This window comes from Leptonychotes weddellii, chromosome 1 (assembly GCF_054177405.1).
Source record: "Leptonychotes weddellii isolate Sample4059 chromosome 1, ASM5417740v2, whole genome shotgun sequence".
NCBI lineage: Eukaryota > Metazoa > Chordata > Mammalia > Carnivora > Phocidae > Leptonychotes > Leptonychotes weddellii.
Window position 1 is genome coordinate 55828905 of NC_138369.1, and position 20464 is coordinate 55849368.

General features: G+C 47.0%; 1 protein-coding gene across 3 annotated transcripts in view; it reads right to left on the minus strand.

The window, feature by feature from the left end:
- The window catches only part of DCLK3 (doublecortin like kinase 3), a 32247-nt gene extending 12421 nt beyond the window's left edge, over nt 1–19826 (minus strand). For all 3 annotated transcript variants that reach the window (XR_014146306.1, XM_081824123.1, XM_081824111.1), the window contains exons 1-2: nt 19302–19826; nt 12429–14260 (exon numbers count right to left, since the gene is read on the minus strand). Coding sequence is in view for 2 of the 3 variants with exons in the window: in XM_081824123.1 (XP_081680249.1) it covers nt 12429–14120 (1692 nt within the window). In the remaining variant the exon portion in view is untranslated. The remainder of the gene's footprint in view (nt 1–12428; nt 14261–19301) is intronic.
- Between the last annotated feature and the right edge of the window lie 638 nt (nt 19827–20464).

Sequence of the window (20464 nt, forward strand, 5' to 3'; positions counted from 1 at the left end):
CGGTGGAAACTCAGTCTTTTGTTTCGCACATTTATTAGGTTAAATGCCCACATGCTGAGGCATGCATTTCCAAACACCAAATCCGTGTTTTACATTATTCCGTGGCCTTTCTAACACATGGTATGCTGCTTCTTTTCTCTTCACGGTTTCATCCTGCTCCTTGTGTCTTGGGATCCTCCCCACGGCACTGCCCACAGCAGACGCTGAGCCCGGGGGCTGGTTAAGATCTGTGGAGTCGTTTGTCCCTTCCAGAAAGCGGCTCGAGACCACCGGTGTTTTTAATTCTGCTGTCTCCAGCTTCTACTCTCAGTAGGGACGTCACATCCTTTGGAGCCATCCGTGTGACTTGTGGCTTCTCATCTATTTCATCTACGTGAGCAGCTTAATTATACTTAAAGTCCTGCACTGACTGTGTGAGTTTCATTTTGTTTTGTTTCTACAGGCACCTCCCATTCTTGGCTTCAGAACAATTCCCTATCTTAATCGTGAAATCAAATGAGGGACATCCTCCCGGGATAACTCTTCCTCCTAGCATCTGAGGGACTTCTGAAACCACCAGCTTTTCCACCCAGATGGGAATGTGTGTAAAACACCCTCCCACCAACGACTGTTCACCTCTGATTGAAATCTCAACATGGAAGAGATCCCACAACTTTAACCGGCAGCTCATCCCATTTGTGGCCAGTTTAACTTGTGAGGAGGTTCACCCGTGTGTTGATTCCAAATTCCACCCCCTACACAGTTGTCTAAGTCTGCCCTCGGGGAGGGAACTGAAGAAAGCCATACTCATCCCAAAGGGAAACAGTTATCATGATCCCCAAGTCACCTCTGGTTTCTCTAACTTCACATCTGAGGATCTTCCAGTTGATCCTTGTAAGACCTATTCTCCTGACCATCACCCCTTTCTAGATCCTTCCTACACTAAGTTCACTGCCTGAACCAACAGCACCATCATCGCTTGGGAGCTGGGTAGAGATCTAGGCTGCCCAGACCCACTGAACCTGAACCTACGTGTCAACAAGCCCCCAGGGTGATTCGTGTGCAGAGTCAAGTCCTGGATGATCTCCATTTCATCGATGCCTCTTTTAACAAACAACGCTCAGAAATGAACACTACATTCCACGTGTAATTTGATCAGGACAGTGGACCTCAGGCCTCTCAGTGGATGGGGCACTGGGTGGCCATAAAGACAGCCAAAGACTCCATTCGGTGTCCCACTTTGATGCCCCTTCCTCAGAGAGCCTTTTGAGGGGTTCAGAATATGCCACCCCAAATTATTCCACTTTGACATATTGATTATTAAACAACTCCTATCTTCCACTAGTTTTCCCATGATTTTACTTGCCACAGTTTGCTGCCCCTAAAATCCTAGAAACCCTTTTTCTTTTATCTTGTCACTTCTCTAAAAATTTATTGTTCTTTTAAGATGCTCTGTAAAGCCCCAATTTCGAACTACCTGTTTGAGTTACTCACCCAGAGTTCCTCCCATGTGTGTGTGCTGCATTCATGCCCTCCGTCTGGTTTTCTCTTGTTAGCCTGTCTTTTTTCGATTTAATTTCCAGGGTCCTGCCAAAGAACCCAGGAGGGTGGAGACAAAAGGGTTTTTTTCCTTCCCTATACCTTCGTGGGCCAGGTTGGCCAGGTTTGGCCCATAGCCCCTGTGCCCACATCTGAACCTGCTTCACTGACATTTCCACTTCTCTGTCTCACTGCTCTGGGTCATGTTCCTTCCAGAGCTCGGTTCTCAGCTGCCCTCCAACTGCAAGAGTGTTAGAGATGAATTCACACAGCACTGTTAGGACTGCTGATCCATCTGCATCCATCACCCCCTTTCCCAGCCACACCAAAGTTCCCTGATTTGAATCCAGGTGGTCTCTATTATTTACATAAGCACCCATAAAACACCTGGAGGGCCTCAAAGCTTCAAGAGGAATCTTTATTTTTCTGAACAATTAACAGACTCCTGTCCTTCAATGGTACCTCAATTTAAATGTGACCTTGCAATGTTCATCTCTGAACAGAAGATGGCAGCAGAGTATAGACCAAGCAGCAAGTAGTACCCCACCCCACCCCCACCCCCGCCCCCACCTCAAGCCAAGAAAAATTCAGATGTGGTTAAGCCTACTTCTTACTTGATCCTTCATGGTCCTTCTGGCCTTTTCCCTCCAAGTTTCCATTTTCAACTGGCTATGAGGACTTTATGATCTTAGAAACCAACTCACACTGAAATACCAAAATTCCAATGCCTAGAATCAATTTACATTTCAACAGCCAAAGATACCGTAATGCAAAACAATGATTGAAAGCATCAGTGGAAACAAAGTCTTCCCTGGGACCAGTCACGACAGGCCAATTGACAGGCCTTCATCTGGTACTTTTCTACTTCATTAACACCTGATATTCACCCAACAAATATTTAGATGCCTAGGGTTTGCCAGATATTTTTCTAGGTACTAGGAGCAGTGGATGAAACAGGTAAAGTCCTTGCTCTTATAAACCTTCTTTCTATTAATAAATAATATTCAAATGAGTATGTAGTGTTCCGCAGTGATAAGTGTGGTAAAAAAAAGAAAAAGTGAAATAAAGGTTGTGTTGTCTGGTATAGTTTCCAATAACCACATGTGGCTATTTACTTTAAACAAAATTTAAAGTTCCGTTCCTCAGACACCCGAGGTGCATTTTAAGTGTCCATGTAGTAGTGGCCACCGTACTGGGCAGTGCAGAGACAGGACATTTCCATCATCACAGAAAGTTCTACTGGACAGTGGCAGGGGTTGCTATTTTAAATGGGGTGGTTAAGGCAGGACTCATTGAGGAAGTAACATTTGAAAAAAGTCAAGCGTGACCCACATTCAAATTTGAGGAGAAAGCTTTTCAGGTGGAGGAAATAGCAAGTGCAAAGGTCCAGGGGCTTGCTTGGCCCGATGTAGGAATAGCAAGTAGGGGCAGGAGTGGAGAGAGTGACGGAGTAAGCGGTTGGAGTGGAGCGCTGAGAGGAAGCCAGAGGCCACATGATGCAAGACCTTGGAGCTCACAGAAATGAACTTGGCTTTTACTCTGAGTGTGACAGAAAGCCAATGATGACTCTGAGCAAAGGAGTTATAGGGTCTGGTTTACATTCGGAGATCACTCCGGCTTCTGGGAGAAGATGGCCTTTAGAGGAAGAGAGAGGACCAGTGAGGAGGCCACTACCATAGTTCCAACAGGAGATAATGGTGGCTTGGTCTCTGGTGGTGGAGTGGAGGTGGGGACAAGTGCCATCCTAAGGGCAAAGAGAAGGTTTGAACGGGGAGGGTGAGGAAAGGGGCTCTGGGGCAACTAAGCTTCCTGCCACCAGCAGCTGGGCCGGTGGGGGCCCCATGTGACAGAGAAGGGGGGCTGCAGCCCAATATGGGGGTGAGAGCCCGCCTGGAGTTCAGGATGGAACAGAACGTGGAAAACCGCAAACAGGGCGGACAGACACCTCTTTCAGGGGGTGGGGTGTGTAGTTCATAAAAGTGGGGTAGTAGCTGAGGGGGACGTGGAGGAAACAAGGTTTGTTTTCTTAAGTTGGGAGATAGCACGTCTGTTTAGGTGATGATGCAGCCGTGCTCTGGGCTGGAGAAGTCTGGAAGAGGCGCAGGTTCCGTGTGAAACCCGGTTTCAGCATCCTGAGTTTGAGATGCTCATCACATCAGACAATCAGGTGGTGACCTGAAGTGAGTGGCCGACCACGGGCCCACCCTACTTGAGCCAGGAAACATCTACAGTCCACCCTCCACTCTTCCACATCCACACCCAACACTGGGTTAAAAAGACACGGCATCCAGGGACTACCCCCCAGGCTCTGTGGCCAGACACCCCCCGCTGGGGGATCTCCGGCCATCCCCTCGGTGTGGTGTAGCCTCAGTTTCCCCACGTGTACATGGAAGTAATGAAGCCTTCCTCATAGGGTTGATGTGAGAATTCTATGAAAATGCAAAGTGCACAGAATCGTGACTAACGTGCTAAAATGACAGGACAATAAAGTTTGTGCGTGCTCTGATGGGACGTGGGCTCTAATCAGGTGGGAGCACAGAGTCAATGTCTCAGTGCAACAAGTATAGATAGTGATTCTCCAGAGACAGTCCTCTACTACCACCCAAGAGATACCAGACGGCGTCTGGAGGTATTTTTGGTTATCACACCTCAGGGCGATGCTAGTGGCATCCAGTGGGTAGAGGCCAGGAAGCTGCTAAACCTCCTACAATGCCCAGGACAGCCCCCACAGCAGAGTCATCCTGCCCAAACGCCAACAGTCAGTGGAGAATCCTCGCGTAGAACAAGAGAAATAGGGCCATCACCATCAGGTTCAGACTAAAGTGACTACCCCCGGAAAAAGAGACCATTGAGGTACAGGATGTTTCCAAACCAATGCTTGGACTAATGTGTGATTTCCATACTCTCCTCTCTCTCTGTATGGAAACACAAAGAGTATGCTCCTCCTCACCAGCTTCTCAGTCTTCCTGATACTGGAACCCAGCCAGGTCCCCCACCCCCCCCAACCCCCAGCTCTCAAGGGACCAAAGTCCACATTCAGCATTGAACTTTCTAAGGAAATCATTTAATCCAGTCAAGCAACTGAACTGTCAGCATGTGTTTTGCAAAAGAGCTCAGAAGTAGGACTGGAATTATCTGGATTTTTGTTTTAGCTCTGCTTACACCAAAAGAGCCAGATGACCCCCACCTTGACTTTTTCTGAGCCTATTTTATCACCTACCATATGGGAGAGGTCTCTAGACTTCCCATGCAGACCTAACTTTCTGTGGCTATGCTACAATCTACCAGAATTTGAAACCATGCAGCAAGAAAGGATCTCTTTCATCTCAGTTTCAGCATTTAGGGACAGAAAAAAAAAATGTTAAGATCTGCCAAGCACCAGTCTAGCAGAGTGTCCAGGAGCTTGGAAGGGTCCTGGGTTCAAATCCCACTTCTCCTCATTTGCTGTGTGACTCTGAGCAAGTTACTCAACCTCTCTGGGCCTAAGTTTCCTTCCCTGTAAAGAGAGGTAAGTGCACTTACTGCACGGGGTGTATACAGCAGGTAGCAGGAGCAAAGGGCTTGGAGCAGTGCTGGGTCTATAGCGAGCACCATGTGTACCCCATCACAGGTGTAATTCAGTCCCTTTGAATCAATTAACTAAAAGGAAGGGAAGATTTTTGCAGTCTCCCTGATTCTATCCTTCACCACCTTGAGTCCCTGACATTTGTTAAAACCAAAGTTTTACCTAAAATAATACTAGAAACATTACCATTTTGCAGCCACACCTAAGTACCTAAAAGCTAAACGGCTTTCACTTGCTCCCCACAACCCGTGAATGTGGGCGGGGCTTGATCCGCAGGTAAAAAACAAACTTGACACATAAAATCTGAACTTGAAAAGAGATAAACCAGCGGAGGAGGGTAGCTGGAACCCCAAGGTCATTCTCGGCACAGCCCTTGAAGAAGCTTCCCTTGCAAGGACCCTTCTCGTTCCCTATCCAAGAGCCCCACGCTGAGGGACCCATCCTGGCCAATGAGACAGAACAGGAAGTGTGCTGAGGAGCTCCTGAGCCAGAGTGTCCTCCACTTTAGAAAGGGGAGAACACCAGCAAGAGTCCACCCCCTATTTCTCCTGCCATTTATGTGAGTGTGACAATGTGATCCTTGGAGCGTGGTAGACACTTGCGGGCCCTGAGGGAAATGGCAAAAACCGCCTTGAGATCTTTGACCTGCTCCATTAACCATCCCTGCAACCACTTGTCTCCAGGCTTCTTGTCACTGAGACAACTAGATGTCTTCATTGTTTGAGCCCTTGCTCCACAAGGTATGCTCTGCAGACCATTAGCACCACCTGGGAACTTATTATAAATGCAGCATCTCAGGCCCCTCCCACACCCACTAAATCAGCATCTGCATCTTATCAAGATTCCCGTGCACATGGCGATTTAAGAAGTGCTGATTTACCCCACTGTTAGTCACGTGGTCCCATGGCAGCAGGAAGGTAGCTCAGCTGCACCAAGGAGAGCCAAGACGGGTGTCCTCTCCCTCTCCTTAGCCTCTGCTCAGCCCTGACAATTCACCCCGCTCCCCTGGATGCAAACTCTCCACGGGCACACATCTCTATGTTTCTGCCTCCAACTCCTTCCTGGAGAGGTAATGAACTGACATGAAACACCAAGCCCACCACGGTATGGCCGTGCACGTAATTTATCAAAATTCCCAAGGTCAAGGTCCTACCCAGGAAAGTCAGAGTTATGACCAACAGAATTACTATTGTCATGGTCACCATTACTTATTCATGGGCCTCCAGTTGTGCCATGGAATCTGACAAGGTCAAAACATCAGAGATGGTTCCTACAGGGGAAATTTACCATCTTGAAAAGGCACCTGTGGTCAAATGCCTGAGCATGTGGCCCACATGAGATTCTTAGACAAATCATCCTTTAACCTGATTCTATATATTCTACCCGACTGACTGAAAGGGATTTTAAGAGTTTTGTCTCGATACGGAAAAGTGGAGTCTCCTTGCCCAAAACAGTAGTTAGAAATTAAAGGTTGGGGTGGGGGATCAACGGTATATCGGCATCCACACACAATGCCCAGGTCTACGGAGTCCTTAGCCAGAAGGCCCAGTCAGAACATTACAATCACGTCGGCAAGGTTTAATGAATGAGAAAGTGGGAAAAGGAAGACCCACAGCTGAGTTTGCCCCGCCCCATCTCTATCTCTGTGCCTTTATCTGTTTTAATCTGTCCCTCTCCTTCCTTCCTTCCTTCCTTCCTTCCCTCTCTCTAGCCTTCCTCTCCATATCCTCACATAACCCCTAACACGCAGGACATCTGGAAGAAGCTGGAACAGAGCCAGGGGTTTCAGATTACTGCAATTAGACAACCAGATCTTAGACCCTGGACACTCGTTGAAGGGACTCACCAATTTGCTTCCTCAGATTAAGGGCATTTTGAAAATACAGATTTTTAAGAAACTTAATCTTAGATCCTCGAATAGCTCACAAGAAATCACTCAGAGCAGCAACAACACACATGAATACAAGTATTAAGAAGACATTAGCAGAGGGCGCCTGGGTGGCTCAGTCGGTTAAGCATCTGCCTTCGGCTCAGGTCATGATCCTGGAGTCCCGGGATCGAGTCCCACATCGGGCTCCCTGCTCGGCAGGGAGTCTGCTTCTCCCTCTGACTCTCATCCTCTCTGTCTCTCATTCTCTCTCTCTCAAATAAATAAATAAAATCTTAAAAAAAAAAGAAGAAGAGCAAATATTTAAAAAAAAAAAAAAGAAGACATTAGCAGATTGCTGTTATGCACCTTTACTAAAGGACCTGAACTTCAGGACTCCTTGGGGGAATGGAGTCACAATTTTAGAAGTGATTTAGCAACGTTCAGCAACATTTTCAATCATGCTTTCAAGCTGTCTCTGTTGCTGATAATTAAATGGTAAATTATCAGACATCCACCCTTGTAGGTGACTCTTTCAGAAGGAACAAACAGAGGAAAACCTCAGTTATCAAAATGACCCAGTATCTAGAATTTTGAAGACTTTAAGAAATTTCCTGAAACTTCTGGCTATGTGGTCAAGCCTTAGACAATATGTGGGTTCACTTACTATATGGATACTTTTTATTTTCCTGGAAACTGTTAAAATGGAGACCACGAGCCACTCTCACTGATACAAGCCTGAAGTCATAACTCTTGATGTCTCCTGCTGGAATTCACTCTGGGATTCTTGAGATGGTCTCTTACAAACCTGTCTTCTCACAAACTTGATCAATATTGGCCAATGACCGAAAGGCTTATATCACTGCACTTTTTCTTTCGTGATTTCCTGTTATCGCTGAAATCCCCATTTCTTGATTTTATTAAGTATACCTTAACGAGATATGCTTCATAGGCATCAAATGTTTAGTGAACGCAATCAGTATATAAATGCATTCATGAATACTTGGGCCGCTAAGGAGAGGACCTGGACGCCTCTGTCTTAGATGCTAAGGGGAAAGAAGACTGAAGCTGGAGCTGGAAAAAGAGAAGTCCTGCCGGCCAGGGAGAATTGTGCATCACAGACCCGCTCACAGCACTAAGCACTGAGTCCTTCTTGTGCATCCAAGTAGAAGTGGAAAAAAGAACTTAGAGAATTAAAATGAACAAAATGACTGGATAGGTTTCTTTTCCAGGAAGAACGGGCAAGGAGTGTGGTGGGCCATTTTTTATCCTTCCAGATTTTCCTTACCAGCCTTGGGGACGTCAGTCACGGCCTTGTCCTAGCTGCATGCAGCAGTTAAAAACCTAGAAAAGTCTGTTCCTTCCCAGAACCCACGAGAGGCCAGAAAGAGTACCACATTTATCCTTGATGAGCTGTGACCTGACCCTACGGCTGCCCACCACCATTTGCCCTGGATTCCGAGGGTCTCTGCTCCAAGCACTTTGCAGCCACCGTGCCTGCTGCCCATTTCCTTCCTTTCAGCCTGTTTCCAGAGCGGGAACCTGTCCCTTCTCTTGCCCTTCCTCTGGGACAGACGGTCTCAAATGACCTTGCTCCTGTCTGACCTCTCCTCAGCGTCTTCCCCCACCCACTCGCTCAGCCTTCTTTGCTGTAGGCAATATCACAGCTGTCGGCCATCAGGGGCCTGGCCTGCCCATTTCCCACCCTGCGTGGGCTGCTCTCATCATCCTCACCTCTCTGGCTCCTGTCCACCCCCTCCCTCCCTCCCAGGGCCCCGTCAACACACAGCACATTCCGACCCCACCAAGGGAGGCACATACTGGCAGGAGAAGCAATTAACATTTCTGCAAGCTGGAAATTCTCCTAATTAAAACTTCTTTTGCAAGATCTCAGGAGTCGAAATAACCAAAGGGAAGAGGAGTGCTAGCATCTTATCAGGAAGTGTGATCAGTACAAATAGACAAAGTCAGTAATACAGGCCTAAAATTGTACCCCGGGGCCCAATTATTAGACACTAATATTTCTGTTGATTAAAGTAACATGGTAAGTTTGCTATATTCATAAAGAGCTCTTTGCACATTCAGAAAGTCTCTAAAAGAAGCAACAGTTATAATCACTCATGTAGTCAGATATTAGTTCTAACGTGAAATCACTTTCCTAAGTTTAGCAAAGTCAGGTCTTAATACAGAAAGTGGCCATCTACTGAAGGATAAAGAAACAATCACTTTGATAATACAAAGCTCAGCACAAGCGCAAAACACTAAATTAAAGGCAACTGAAGAACATTCATTGAGAGACAGTGGTCACCACGGTGGTATTTAGGAATAGTAAGTCTTAGAAGACCAAGCAAGTTTGTGATGTGTTATCAGACCAGCAAGTTGAGAGATGACACCCTTCTAAGCCCAGACAATGAGCCCACTGCCAAATCCAACACTATCCAGAACTCTGTCTGAAAAGCCAAAAACACTGACATTAGAGAGCATTTAGACTTGACATAACAATATGTTGAACTTCACTCACCCAGAAAAAAGACTAACGTGGCTTATAAAGGTGACAGACCTGTTCATTTTGATAAATGCAAGCTGACAAAGTATCCACGGGACAGAAAAGATATTAACCTATTTCACAAAAGATGGCTCAAATATGGAGCTCTTGGCAGTTTCTGAAGGAGCCATACCACCACAAAAAAAAGTTCATTTAAAAAAAAAGCGGGCTTTCCTTGAAGTCATAAAAGAGAAAAGGGTCTAAATATAAGTTGCAACCAACACCAATGAATAACTCATGTATTGAGACTGAAAAATTACAGCTCCTCTGTAGCTGTGCGCCTCTCTCTAGAACACACACACACACGTCCCCAACACCACACACACACACACACACGTACACACCTCATTGCCCTTAAAGGCACTAACAACACACATGTCCTGACATTTAAATCCATGCAGAGTTGTCAAATGACCTCTAAAAGGCAGTCAGCTTGTCCAAACTAAACATATTCCTTGCAGTTTCTCTAATTCCTCAAGTAAACTTCTCCATGAAATCTAAACCGGTGCTTTTTCCGTTTTAAAAACTGCTGACGAGTGCATCCGTAACACAGGTGAGAGCTGCTATTGCCCAAGAGATAAGCTGGCTCGACACACTGGCTCAAGGACCCGGCTGAGAAAATGCAAGCGGAGATGACTGTCCCCAAAAGAAATTAATCCTAGAGGATACATTATCTCCTTCCACATACTCAAGAACTTGTATAACCGTTATAATGCTTGGTTAGGCCCATGCCCAGAATGGTCAGCTCAGGGGGACCCACCCAAGCCTCTAATCAGAACCTCTTCTGCTGAGACAATTCAGTGAAAAGATCAGAGGCTCATTCGAATGTCTCCATAATAAACAGCGAACAGTACACTGCACACGGAGAACGCACAGGCTCAGACCCAAAAGACAGAAACAATCAAAAAGCAGCTGAAGAAAGGATGAGAACACCCAGCTAAGGCAGAAATGAACTTTTTTCAGAGGGAGACATGTGATGGTATTTCAGACCTCTCAAGAAACCAGTCAAACTGCTTCTTCAATTCTATAAATTTGGGCCAAAACAAGGTCGCTCAACTTTGTGGTCAACATTGACTTCATTTCACCAGATACTTTGTTTGATTTACTCAGTATTTCTGTTTGCTCGTGGGCACAGTTTACAGATATATGAATGTACCGAGGAATGATACTCCCAGGCTGGGTCTACAGGCATGAAATTTAAGAAAACAGGCTAAAGCCCTGCCAAAAAGGAAAACATAAATAAAAACGTGGCTCATGGAGATCATTTTCCCCATTCGCTGGTGCTCTATCTGCAGCAATCCGGCTCTGGATGCCTGCTCGTGATATCCACCTTAACATCAGAGTCATTTCTAAAGGAATAATAATGATGGTAGCCACCACTGACAGAATGCTTGCTGTTTGGCAGGCAGCACGCTCTGATCTGAATTCCTTCCTTCATCTAACTACTATTTAAAGATGGTTCACCATGTGACAGAACTGTTCAAGGTTTTGGGGTAAAGTCTGAATGAAACAAAGCACTGCTATCATGGGACTGTCTTTCCTGTAAGAGGACAAAGAAAAAAGAAGAATAAATAGGGAACGTATCAGGTGGCGATCAGGGCTAAGAAGAAAGTGGGATGGGGCGCCTGGGTGGCTCAGGTGGTTAAGCATCTGCCTTCAGCTCAGGTCATGATCCCAGGGTCCTGGGATCAAGCCCCTCATCCAGTTTCCTGCTCAGCAGGGAGTCTACTTCTCCCTCTGCCTGCCCGTCCCCCCACTCATGCTCTCCCTCTCTTTCTCTCTCTCTCTCTCTGTCTCTGTCTCTCTCTCAAATAAATAAATAAGATCTTAAAAGGAAAAAAAAAGTAGGATAAAGGTGCCAGAGGGTGACCATGTGAAGCATGCTGTGCTCACAGAGACCACCAGGAACACACTTGCAGTTAAGGAACACTGGGTTTACGGACTCATTGCAATAAGAGAGAATGCACACCACTGGGATCCAGTAAGCCAAATAAGAGGGTGTTCAAAGGACTTTAAGATTGGGGTTGTTAGGTGATTTGGGGGAGGGCTCAAGAAAGCAGGATTTTGCTCCGAACTGGATACTGTCAGGAAGTGAGGGTAATTCTACAATTGGATGCCTCAGTAATTCTTACCAAGAAGGTAGGAGGAAGTCACCCCTAGTAGCCAAAAGTGAATGTGTGGCCATCTTTGTGGTTTGGACAATCTTGGTTTTATCTGCATTTGGACATAATTATAAAGGGGTCTTGCTTTTGTCTGGATCCATCATGGTCGCGGAGTGTCCTTATCCGGTGCTGGTGTTCTCTGAGACTGTCTATTGTCAACAGGAAAACACCACAGCTGAGCGGTGAATGCCAGGCCAGCTCCCAGACATCCTCCCTCAGCCGTGCCAGATAAGTACTATTGCTATTTCTCTTTTATAAATGAGGAAACAAAGGCCCAGAGAGGTGAAAGACTTATCCTACAGCAAGTAACTAAGAAAGCCAGGTTATCGGACTCTTGAGCCAGCCTCTCACCCACCTCACACAAGGGCCCCCGCAGTGCTGAGCCTTTTGAATACCCCTGACAAGAGGTTCTCTTCAAAAGGCCAGGGGGAGTTTCCGTGCAAAGGTGATACAAAGCCCACAGGGGAATCTGCTGCTGGCACCAAGGCCAGAGGCTGTGCAAATACACCCGAAATTAAGTCCACCCGGTCACTGTCAAGGCGGAAGCATTTTTCTCCCAGGAATGAGGAAGCACTTCCCGTTCTATTTAAATTGGAAGGTTGCTTTTTCAATAATGTCATCAACACCAACGCATCTCAGCAACTCAGGACCTATAACCAGAGTTTTAAATACTGGCACAGAATGTTAAAATAACACGAAGGCCGTGTTCCAGAATGGGGGGATAACAGTGCAGGAGACATGCTTCCCTACCAGCAGGAGGTCAGGGCTTACCAGCAGGTTTTCCGGCTTGAGGTCCCGGTGGACGATGCTCTTGTCGTGCAGGTGCACCAGCGCCCTGCACAAGTCCATGAGCATGAGCGCGGCGTCGCGCTCGGCGAACTTCACGCTCTCCATGATGGCGTCGAAGAGGTCCCCACCCTGCACGTACTCCATGATCAGGTAGATTTCCGCCTCCGTCTCGTACACCTCGTGCAGCTTCACGATGTTGGGGTGGGAGAGGCTCTGGATGATCAGGATCTCGCTGTCCACCATGTCCTCCTTGCCCTTGAGCTTGGACTTGTCGATGATCTTCATGGCGTAGGCCTGCCGGGTCTCGCGGTGCCGGCACTCCTTGACCACCGCGAAGTTGCCGTCCCCGAGCACGCGGCCCGCCTCGTAGTGCTTGTGCACGTCGGTCGCCAGGAGGCCCGCGGGCCGCCGCTTCCGACCGCCCCTGGGCTCCCTCTCCCCGCGAGCGGCCGGTTTTCTGGCCCCTGACGCCGGCGTACAGGGCTGCTTCTCCCGGTCCGCGTCCTGCTCGCCCCCGCGCGGCCCCGGGAGTGCCTCGGGCTCCGTCTGCTGCTCCCTGGGCTGCCGGCCGCCTGGCCTGTTCCTGCAGGCGCTCCTGGCCTCCCTCCTCACGTCCCGCAGCCCCTCCTCTCTGACGGGCTGGGCTTCGCCGAGCTCCCTCTTGGCCTTGGCGGCTGCCTGAGCTTGACCTTCCTGACCTTCGGGGTCTCTGTCCTCCTTCTTGTCCGGGTTTTTCCCGGGCCTCCTCAGCTCCTGAGTGGGGTTCCTGGGGCTGCTCCTGTGGCTCTCGCCCTTCCACGCTTCCTCCCCGCCTGCACGGTGGGCCTCGGGGGACCGCCTGCAGCTCCTGGTCCTCACCAGCTTCTCCGCTGCGTCATACCTGTGGCACTTGCCCAAGTCCAGCTCACTGGTCCCCAGGGACAGCCGCTCCCTCTGCAGGCCCTGCTGGAGCTCCCTCTCTCTCTTGCACTTCTCACATCGGATGAGCTCACCCGAGGTCCTTTCGATCTCCACGCCCAGGTGCTTCTCTCCGCTCGCAGGTCTCTCCAGAGTGGCTTCCCTGGGCGGCCTGCTGCCCGGTTCAGGCTCCCACTTCCCCCCGACCCACTTCTTCTGGGGCCTGGCCCTGTCCCCCAGCGCTGGCTCCACGGGGGCCTTTCCCTGATGACTGATGGCTGCCTTGGACCGGGAAGCCTCACCGCAGCTCTTGGCAGCCTCGGTCTCCCCACAGTGGTGTCCCCCTCTCAGGGCCCTGCTATGAAGCCTGTTTCTCAGCCTGGGAGAAGGGGCTCGGCTGTGCTGGGTCAGTGTCAGGGCCCGGGCTTTGCTGGGGTACAGTTCTTCTATAGCTACCTGAATGTTCTTCAGCGTCAACGGTTCTTTGCCCATGGCTATGAAAGCGTCCCCTTCCCGGAAGAAATCAGAGACACTCCTGATCTCCCTGCCCTTGAGGTTGAAGAGTTTTCTCACGCGATCGTTCTTCCATCTGGGAAAGCCCAGGGCCTCAGAGATGTCCGCCAAGAGCTGCTCAAAGCTCTGCACGGACCGTCTGTTGAGGAGCAGAGTGATCTTCCGGAGGGGGTGCCCACCCAGCTTCACCACGGTCACCACCCTGGGCTTTAGGGTACTACTGTCAGCATGGACGGAGTGAAGACCATTCTGAGTGCTGAACATGGGCACCACAGAGCCGCGTGGCCCCAGGAGTGGTTTCTCCAGATTCCCTCGGCCAGCAGGCAGCCATGTGCCCTGCAGCTTCCGCTCCGTGATTCTGGAGCTTAAAGATTCTAGAGAGTGGTCACACAGGCCTCGATGTTCTGCAAGAGGAAAATGACAACACAGTGTCAGTTATGATGGATTCAAAGAGCCCTTTGGCCTTCACCAAAGCTTTACTGAAGGTCACTGATTCTATTACGGTTTTATAGAAGTGTGATCTTTGAGGATCTGCTTAAAATCTTGGAGCCTGTGCACTTTGGGTCTAATCCCCAGTCTCCCCTGTAAGAGATCAGGAAAGCAGAACAAGTCTTCGTTGGGCCTGAGTGGCTCTTCCAAGCCTCCCAGGAGCCCCCATTATGTGCCACACCTTGAGAGGCCTCACTAGGCGTGGCCTGACCCTGGAAACACAACTTCTGCTACCCTAAAGTGAGCTGTCTTTCAGGGATATACAGCTGAGATAAAAGGTCTAAGCTTCGCTGCCCAGGAAATACCAACAAGAGGTCAGAACATTCTGGAACCTTAAAGAACCAAAATCTCACCCACCTCTTTGCCAAGAAGAGTTTTTTCAGCTTGACTTTCAACTCACTCGAGGTGAGGTGGAAATGTGAAGAGGTGATGACCACAGACTCTGAAGACAGATCTGGATTTGAATCCTGGCATGGCCACTGGGTACTTGCGTGAATGTGGGCAAATTACTCAGGTTTCTGTTTTTTCATCTAGGAAGTAGGAATGAGAACACCTTCCTTCCAGGGTTTTTGTGAAGAGCAAATGGGAAAATAATTAAAGTTCACTTAAAGGGGTGTTTGGCACACAGTAAGGGCACAGTGATGGCCAGTTATTAATACTGTCCTTACAGTCTCAATATTTCTTTTGTATGATAATTATCATTTTGGTAGTAATATATTATATTGATAAGGCAGAATTCACTTGGCATCACAAAAATTCATGGACCAGCGTGACATGGTGGATATTTCTTAGGGTTGCAAAAAAGAAAGAAAAGGAAGGAAGGGAGGGAGGGAGGAAGGAAGGAAAGAAGGAAGGAAGGAAGAAGAGAAAGAAGGAAGGAAGGAAGAAGAGAAAGAAAGGAAAGAGAAAAAGAGAGAGAGGGAAAGGGAAAGAAAAAAGGGAAGGGAAAGAGAAAGAGAAAGGAAGTTGAAACAAGTTTCAGTGTACGTATAGAAATTTTCTTCTCTAAATGGTTTTTCTTCCTGATACTAAAAAAAAAAAGAAAGAAAGAAACCAAGGTCATATTAATGTTCAGAGCTTTAATAATGAAAATGCGCTCATTCTCAATGTATTTCCTGATAAACTGCATAATTGAATAAAACAGGACGTATTTCCTGATCAACTGTGCCCAGCCAGAATAAAGCAGTTGAGGCAAAATTGGTTCAATTTCCATTTCAGTCTGGGTCAGGAAACAGGAAAATGACAGAATGTGTCACTGAGTTACACCATGAGGGTGGGCTGTGGATTATTTACATTACCCCACAGGATCCATCTGTCCTACCCTACGTGTAGGAATCTGCTGTTTATGCTTCCTTTAAAAAGAGATTAAAGATAATAATTTTTATGTGCATTTGAATTGTAGCAAGAACCCCAATTGTGCCAGGATGCGCAATTTGGCCCAGCATATTTACACAGAATGTTTTTTGTTTTTTAATTATAATGCACAATCTGTCCTGAGATGATTTCCATCTAGACACAGGTGTCAGATTGGATGACAAGTAGTGGCTGGTACTGATCCCATATGCCATAAATTTATGAGCTTAACACTTACATTTACAGTTCAACTATTTATGGACATCTCTTATTCCTTTTCTTCTCATAATCTCTGTAGTCTGCCTCCAATTTTGTCAGAGAGTTGAGAGGAAGAAAGTTCTACAGCAGTAATACTAGTCTGTGTTTCCTCATGGGGAAAATTAAGGAAGGATACCAAGGAAGAGGACCTTCAAAGGTGTGTGCACAGGGGGACTAGTGTTGTCATTTGTTTTCCTTGTGGTGCTTCTCACAGAGTAGGACCTGCCATACATATTTATCAGGCTAAGTCAATGGAAAAGAATTCTCTGTTCCAGGGAAGGGAAAGGAGAGGGATTTTTAGGGGAGAACCAGAAGGACAAAGGAGCATTTGATGAATACATTAGGGATGCAGGAAGAGTTTAGCATGGAAGGGGGCTCAGGAGGGTCCCAGAGAAGGGTCCAGCATGGGATGTCAGGGAACCATATAAGAATCTTCATGAAACAGGACAGACACTGTTAGTGCTCACACATTGAATAGTGACTGAGGATGACAGTAAGGTGAGTCATAATGGGACCTGCGGCCTCAAGGTCCCAGTGAAACTAGGGAGTTTAGGTAGGGTGATCAATGACTTGGCCCTGTGGTACCCAGAGTCGGGGGAGGGGAGGGGCATGTTCTCAGCCAGATCCAGCCCTGATTCCTGGTGGTGAGGGGAGTAAACTGGGAACACCCCATCCCTGAACCCAGGAGAGGCTCCATAAGAGTGGTCCCCATCCCAGGGCACAGAGACAAAGGACGTGAAGACAGAGCAGCTCTGCTCCACCACCATCAGGCATGCTCAGTCCACTGTCCAGGCAATCACAAACTCATTCAAAACCTCTGGTGTCTGGGGGCAAGCGTGAGAACTCAATCCCTCACCTCCCCAACATAACCGGGTTCTGGCTGCATCAAGCTACTAGGCAGTGCTAGGAAAACACAATGTCAAGGTGCAAGCCCTCCTCCCCCCTTAAAAATCCTTAGTCCAGAGCAAAGTTTTCTTCTTTAAAGGTGAGAGAATCAAATCAGGAGACCCTGAATGCCTGGTCTGTAAGCAGGAAGAGGAAGAATATAGCACAACCTTTGGGTTTGTCTCCAGCAACAGCCTCACCTCCCGAGGACAACAGTGGTACATTTAGGGTAAATAGAAGCAGCAGTATCCTGGTACCTACCCCCATCAAGCCAACCAGAAAGCTAAAGACCAGCTTGTGTCTACTTATCACCAACAATTTACAAAATTGATTAAATGGAACCGTGTGAATTTGCCAGTACTTCCATTTTGACCTGCAAAAGAATGGAAATTTCATGTGGCTCAACCTAAAATGATCTAGGATAATAACCCCTACATCAACCACAAATAGAGAAGGTAGAGATAGTGAAAATTAAACACCCTAATTCCCAGTCTTTGGTCATCAAGCCTGTAGCTTCCCACAAAGTGACACAGAAAAAGATGCTGTTGTAGCACTCTGTTTTTCTAAGTTTCTACAGCAACATAAATTGGCCTTGACTTGACAATACTGCTGCTTTTGCCTCATACACCCTAAATACAAATGTTTATAGGGTTTCTCCCCAGAGTCAATCTAACCACCACCACCCCCCCACACACACACACACAGTAGAATAAACACTGCTTTCTCTGAGCCACTCCTCTGCTCAAGAACCTACAATGGCTCCTTATTACCTTCTTGGGGGCCAAACTGAAACTCCTCAGCTTGATATGTAAGGCCCCCCATAATCCAGTGCCCTCTACCCATCCCAACCCCACACCCACCCCCCACTCCTTACACCCACCCATGCCTCAACATCTTGTAAGACCTGGGACCCATATCCACTGCCAAACCTTCCCTGACCTCACTTTCACAGTCAGCTCCCTCCTCTGAAGCTCTGTTTGTTCCTTCACGTGAATGCTTGAGACTGGATACAGGCAGTTGGCTGCTGGACATCTGGTCTACCCTTCAGCACATCTCACTATTAATGATACTAGGCACTGCAGATTTGGGGAACCCATTCCCAGCACTAACATCCAACATGAGTGGCACATCTCAGTCTGCCAGCTCTCCTTGTAGACGAGTGTTTCTCCTTTCAGCTCTGGTAGACATCACACCCCAGACCTCATAAAGAGATTAAATGAGAGAGGTGGAAGAAAGCGCGATCACAGACATCCACTTAATACAAGGAAATCTGCCAAAGCAGCATTTATAAAGAGGGACTGATACAGGCAAGGGAGAGCATTTCTTCAGAGTTTGCAATGGCTTCATTTTAGAGGCATGCAAAGAACACCAAACACAGGGTCAGAGACCTCACTTAAACCCCAGTTATACCACGCTCTTCCTAGTCATGTGACCTTGGGAGAGTTATAGAATCTCTCTGCGCCTCAGTCTCTACATCTGCCAACCATGATACCTCACTCATGCTGAAAGTGCTCAGCGTGTGCTTTTCTTCCGTCTCCAAAAGAAAACAGGTCTTGTAACCTTGGATTTCCCCTAAATCCATTGTACATCTCGAGAGCAAAGAGAAAAAGATGCTAAATGTGACTCAGCAGGTGAATTTGTCATCCATGTAGTGTTTGAAATAGGAAACCAGTAAGGACAGGATAATAAGAGGAATACTCCAGCAAATTGAAGCATACAGCAATTCTGGGAGGCTAAACGAACTTCCTGCTCACTGATCCTAGGATTCTCTGACTGGTGTGAGCCAATAACTGCATGGGCATTTTGCTCTTATTGCTTCTAACAGCTTTGGTCCCTGGCAATCCTGTCTCCTATTTGCTGCCACGATTCAGATGAGGTAGCATAACCTGATTCTACAAGGGTCAGGTCTACACCTTATCATGCTGGACCAGGCTAGCACAATGATGGGAAGTCACATTAATCCCGTTTCCTGTGTGATCATTTAATAACACTTTGTTTAGGCTGCTAATCATGGAGTTTAGGATCAAGATTTTAAAAAACAGAAACTATCCTGCTAAAATTAATCTTTTACTTGTCTTTTTTAATCAGAATAAAAAGAATGTACCTCTTCCTAGTCATTTTCAAATCCTAACCCATATGTCTAACAAAGAAAAACAATGTCTGAGGTCAGCACTAACTTTGGAATTCTCACCTTGGTTTCTAGAGAGCTATAATGACACATGAGAAAAAGAAATGGGAGAATCACACCAAATTGCTATCAGGCATAAGTAATACATAATCACTTTTTAAGCATTTACAAATTATGAGTACTAAAAGAAATGGAAATTGGTGTTTCAAAACATCTGGTAATATGCAATACAACAACAAAAAGTGACTGGAAGAAAGTCAATGCATCTAGTGGCATATAACCCCCTTTCCTGGCAGGGAAGCTCCTCCTAGAATACTTTCCCTTTTATTGACCTCATATTTCTGAGTGGTTTCACCAGATTGATCACGTGTGGCCCCAGGACGCAGTGCTGAGAAACTGTTCACTTCCATTCTTTTGTAGAAGATGAAGAAGGATCAGCTGGAATCATTTTTTCCTATCACTGAGTAATCATTTGTCCTGGGCTTTTTCCAGGGTCTGTTTGGGAACAAACTCATTTTGTTCATATGCAGATTATGAGGCAGGAGAAACATTTGTGAACTTACATTTGATTATGCAAACATCCCAAGGAGGGTTTTCTAAACGAATAAAAAATTGGAATGCAGCCTCCAGTCACTAAGCCTCAAAAATGCTACTGTTTCATAACTTGCAAGCCTAGCCAACCAACGTCTGTATTAATCAAAGCCAGAGAAATTAATAAAGGTAATAAGATGAACCTGCCGTGCTATTTATTTGCCATCATTGCTGATGACACTTCAGTCTCTAATTAATGATGTCACTACTTAATCTTTATTACCAAACAGCACATCAACTGAGACATCAGAAACAGAATAATTTTTTTTTAAAGATTTTATTTATTTATTTGACAGAGAGAGAGATAGCCAGAGAGGGAACACAAGCAGGGGGAGTGGGAGAGGGAGAAGCAGGCTTCCCGCTGAGCAGGGAGCCCGATGTGGGGCTCGATCCCAGGACCCCGGGATCATGACCTGAGCCGAAGGCAGACGCTTAACGACTGAGCCACCCAGGTGCCCCCAGAAACAGAATAATTAAAAAGACTTTTTTCAACTCTCATCTCAGAGGTGCCCCTGGTCTGGGTTGTCTTTTAATCTGCTGACCTACTCATGCCCATTTTCCTATGTAACTCCCAGCTTATTGGCACAAGAACCTTGTATGGTCTCTGAGTGAAGGATATTTGCCAGTCCTTGTTATAGCCCACCTAACAGATGCCTGATACTTTTTTCCTAAGCTACTCACTGATTTAAAGATGGAATCTGCTAAACAAAACGCAGAATCAGATCCATTAATACAGAGAAAAAACTGGTGGTTGCCAAAGGGGAGGCATTGGGGGGATGGGCAAAATGGAGACGAGAAGGGGAGTTTCACACTTCCAGTTGTGGAATGAATAAGTCATAGGCATGAAAGATACAGCACAGGGAATACAGTCAATGATACTGTCATAGCGATGTACGGCGACAGA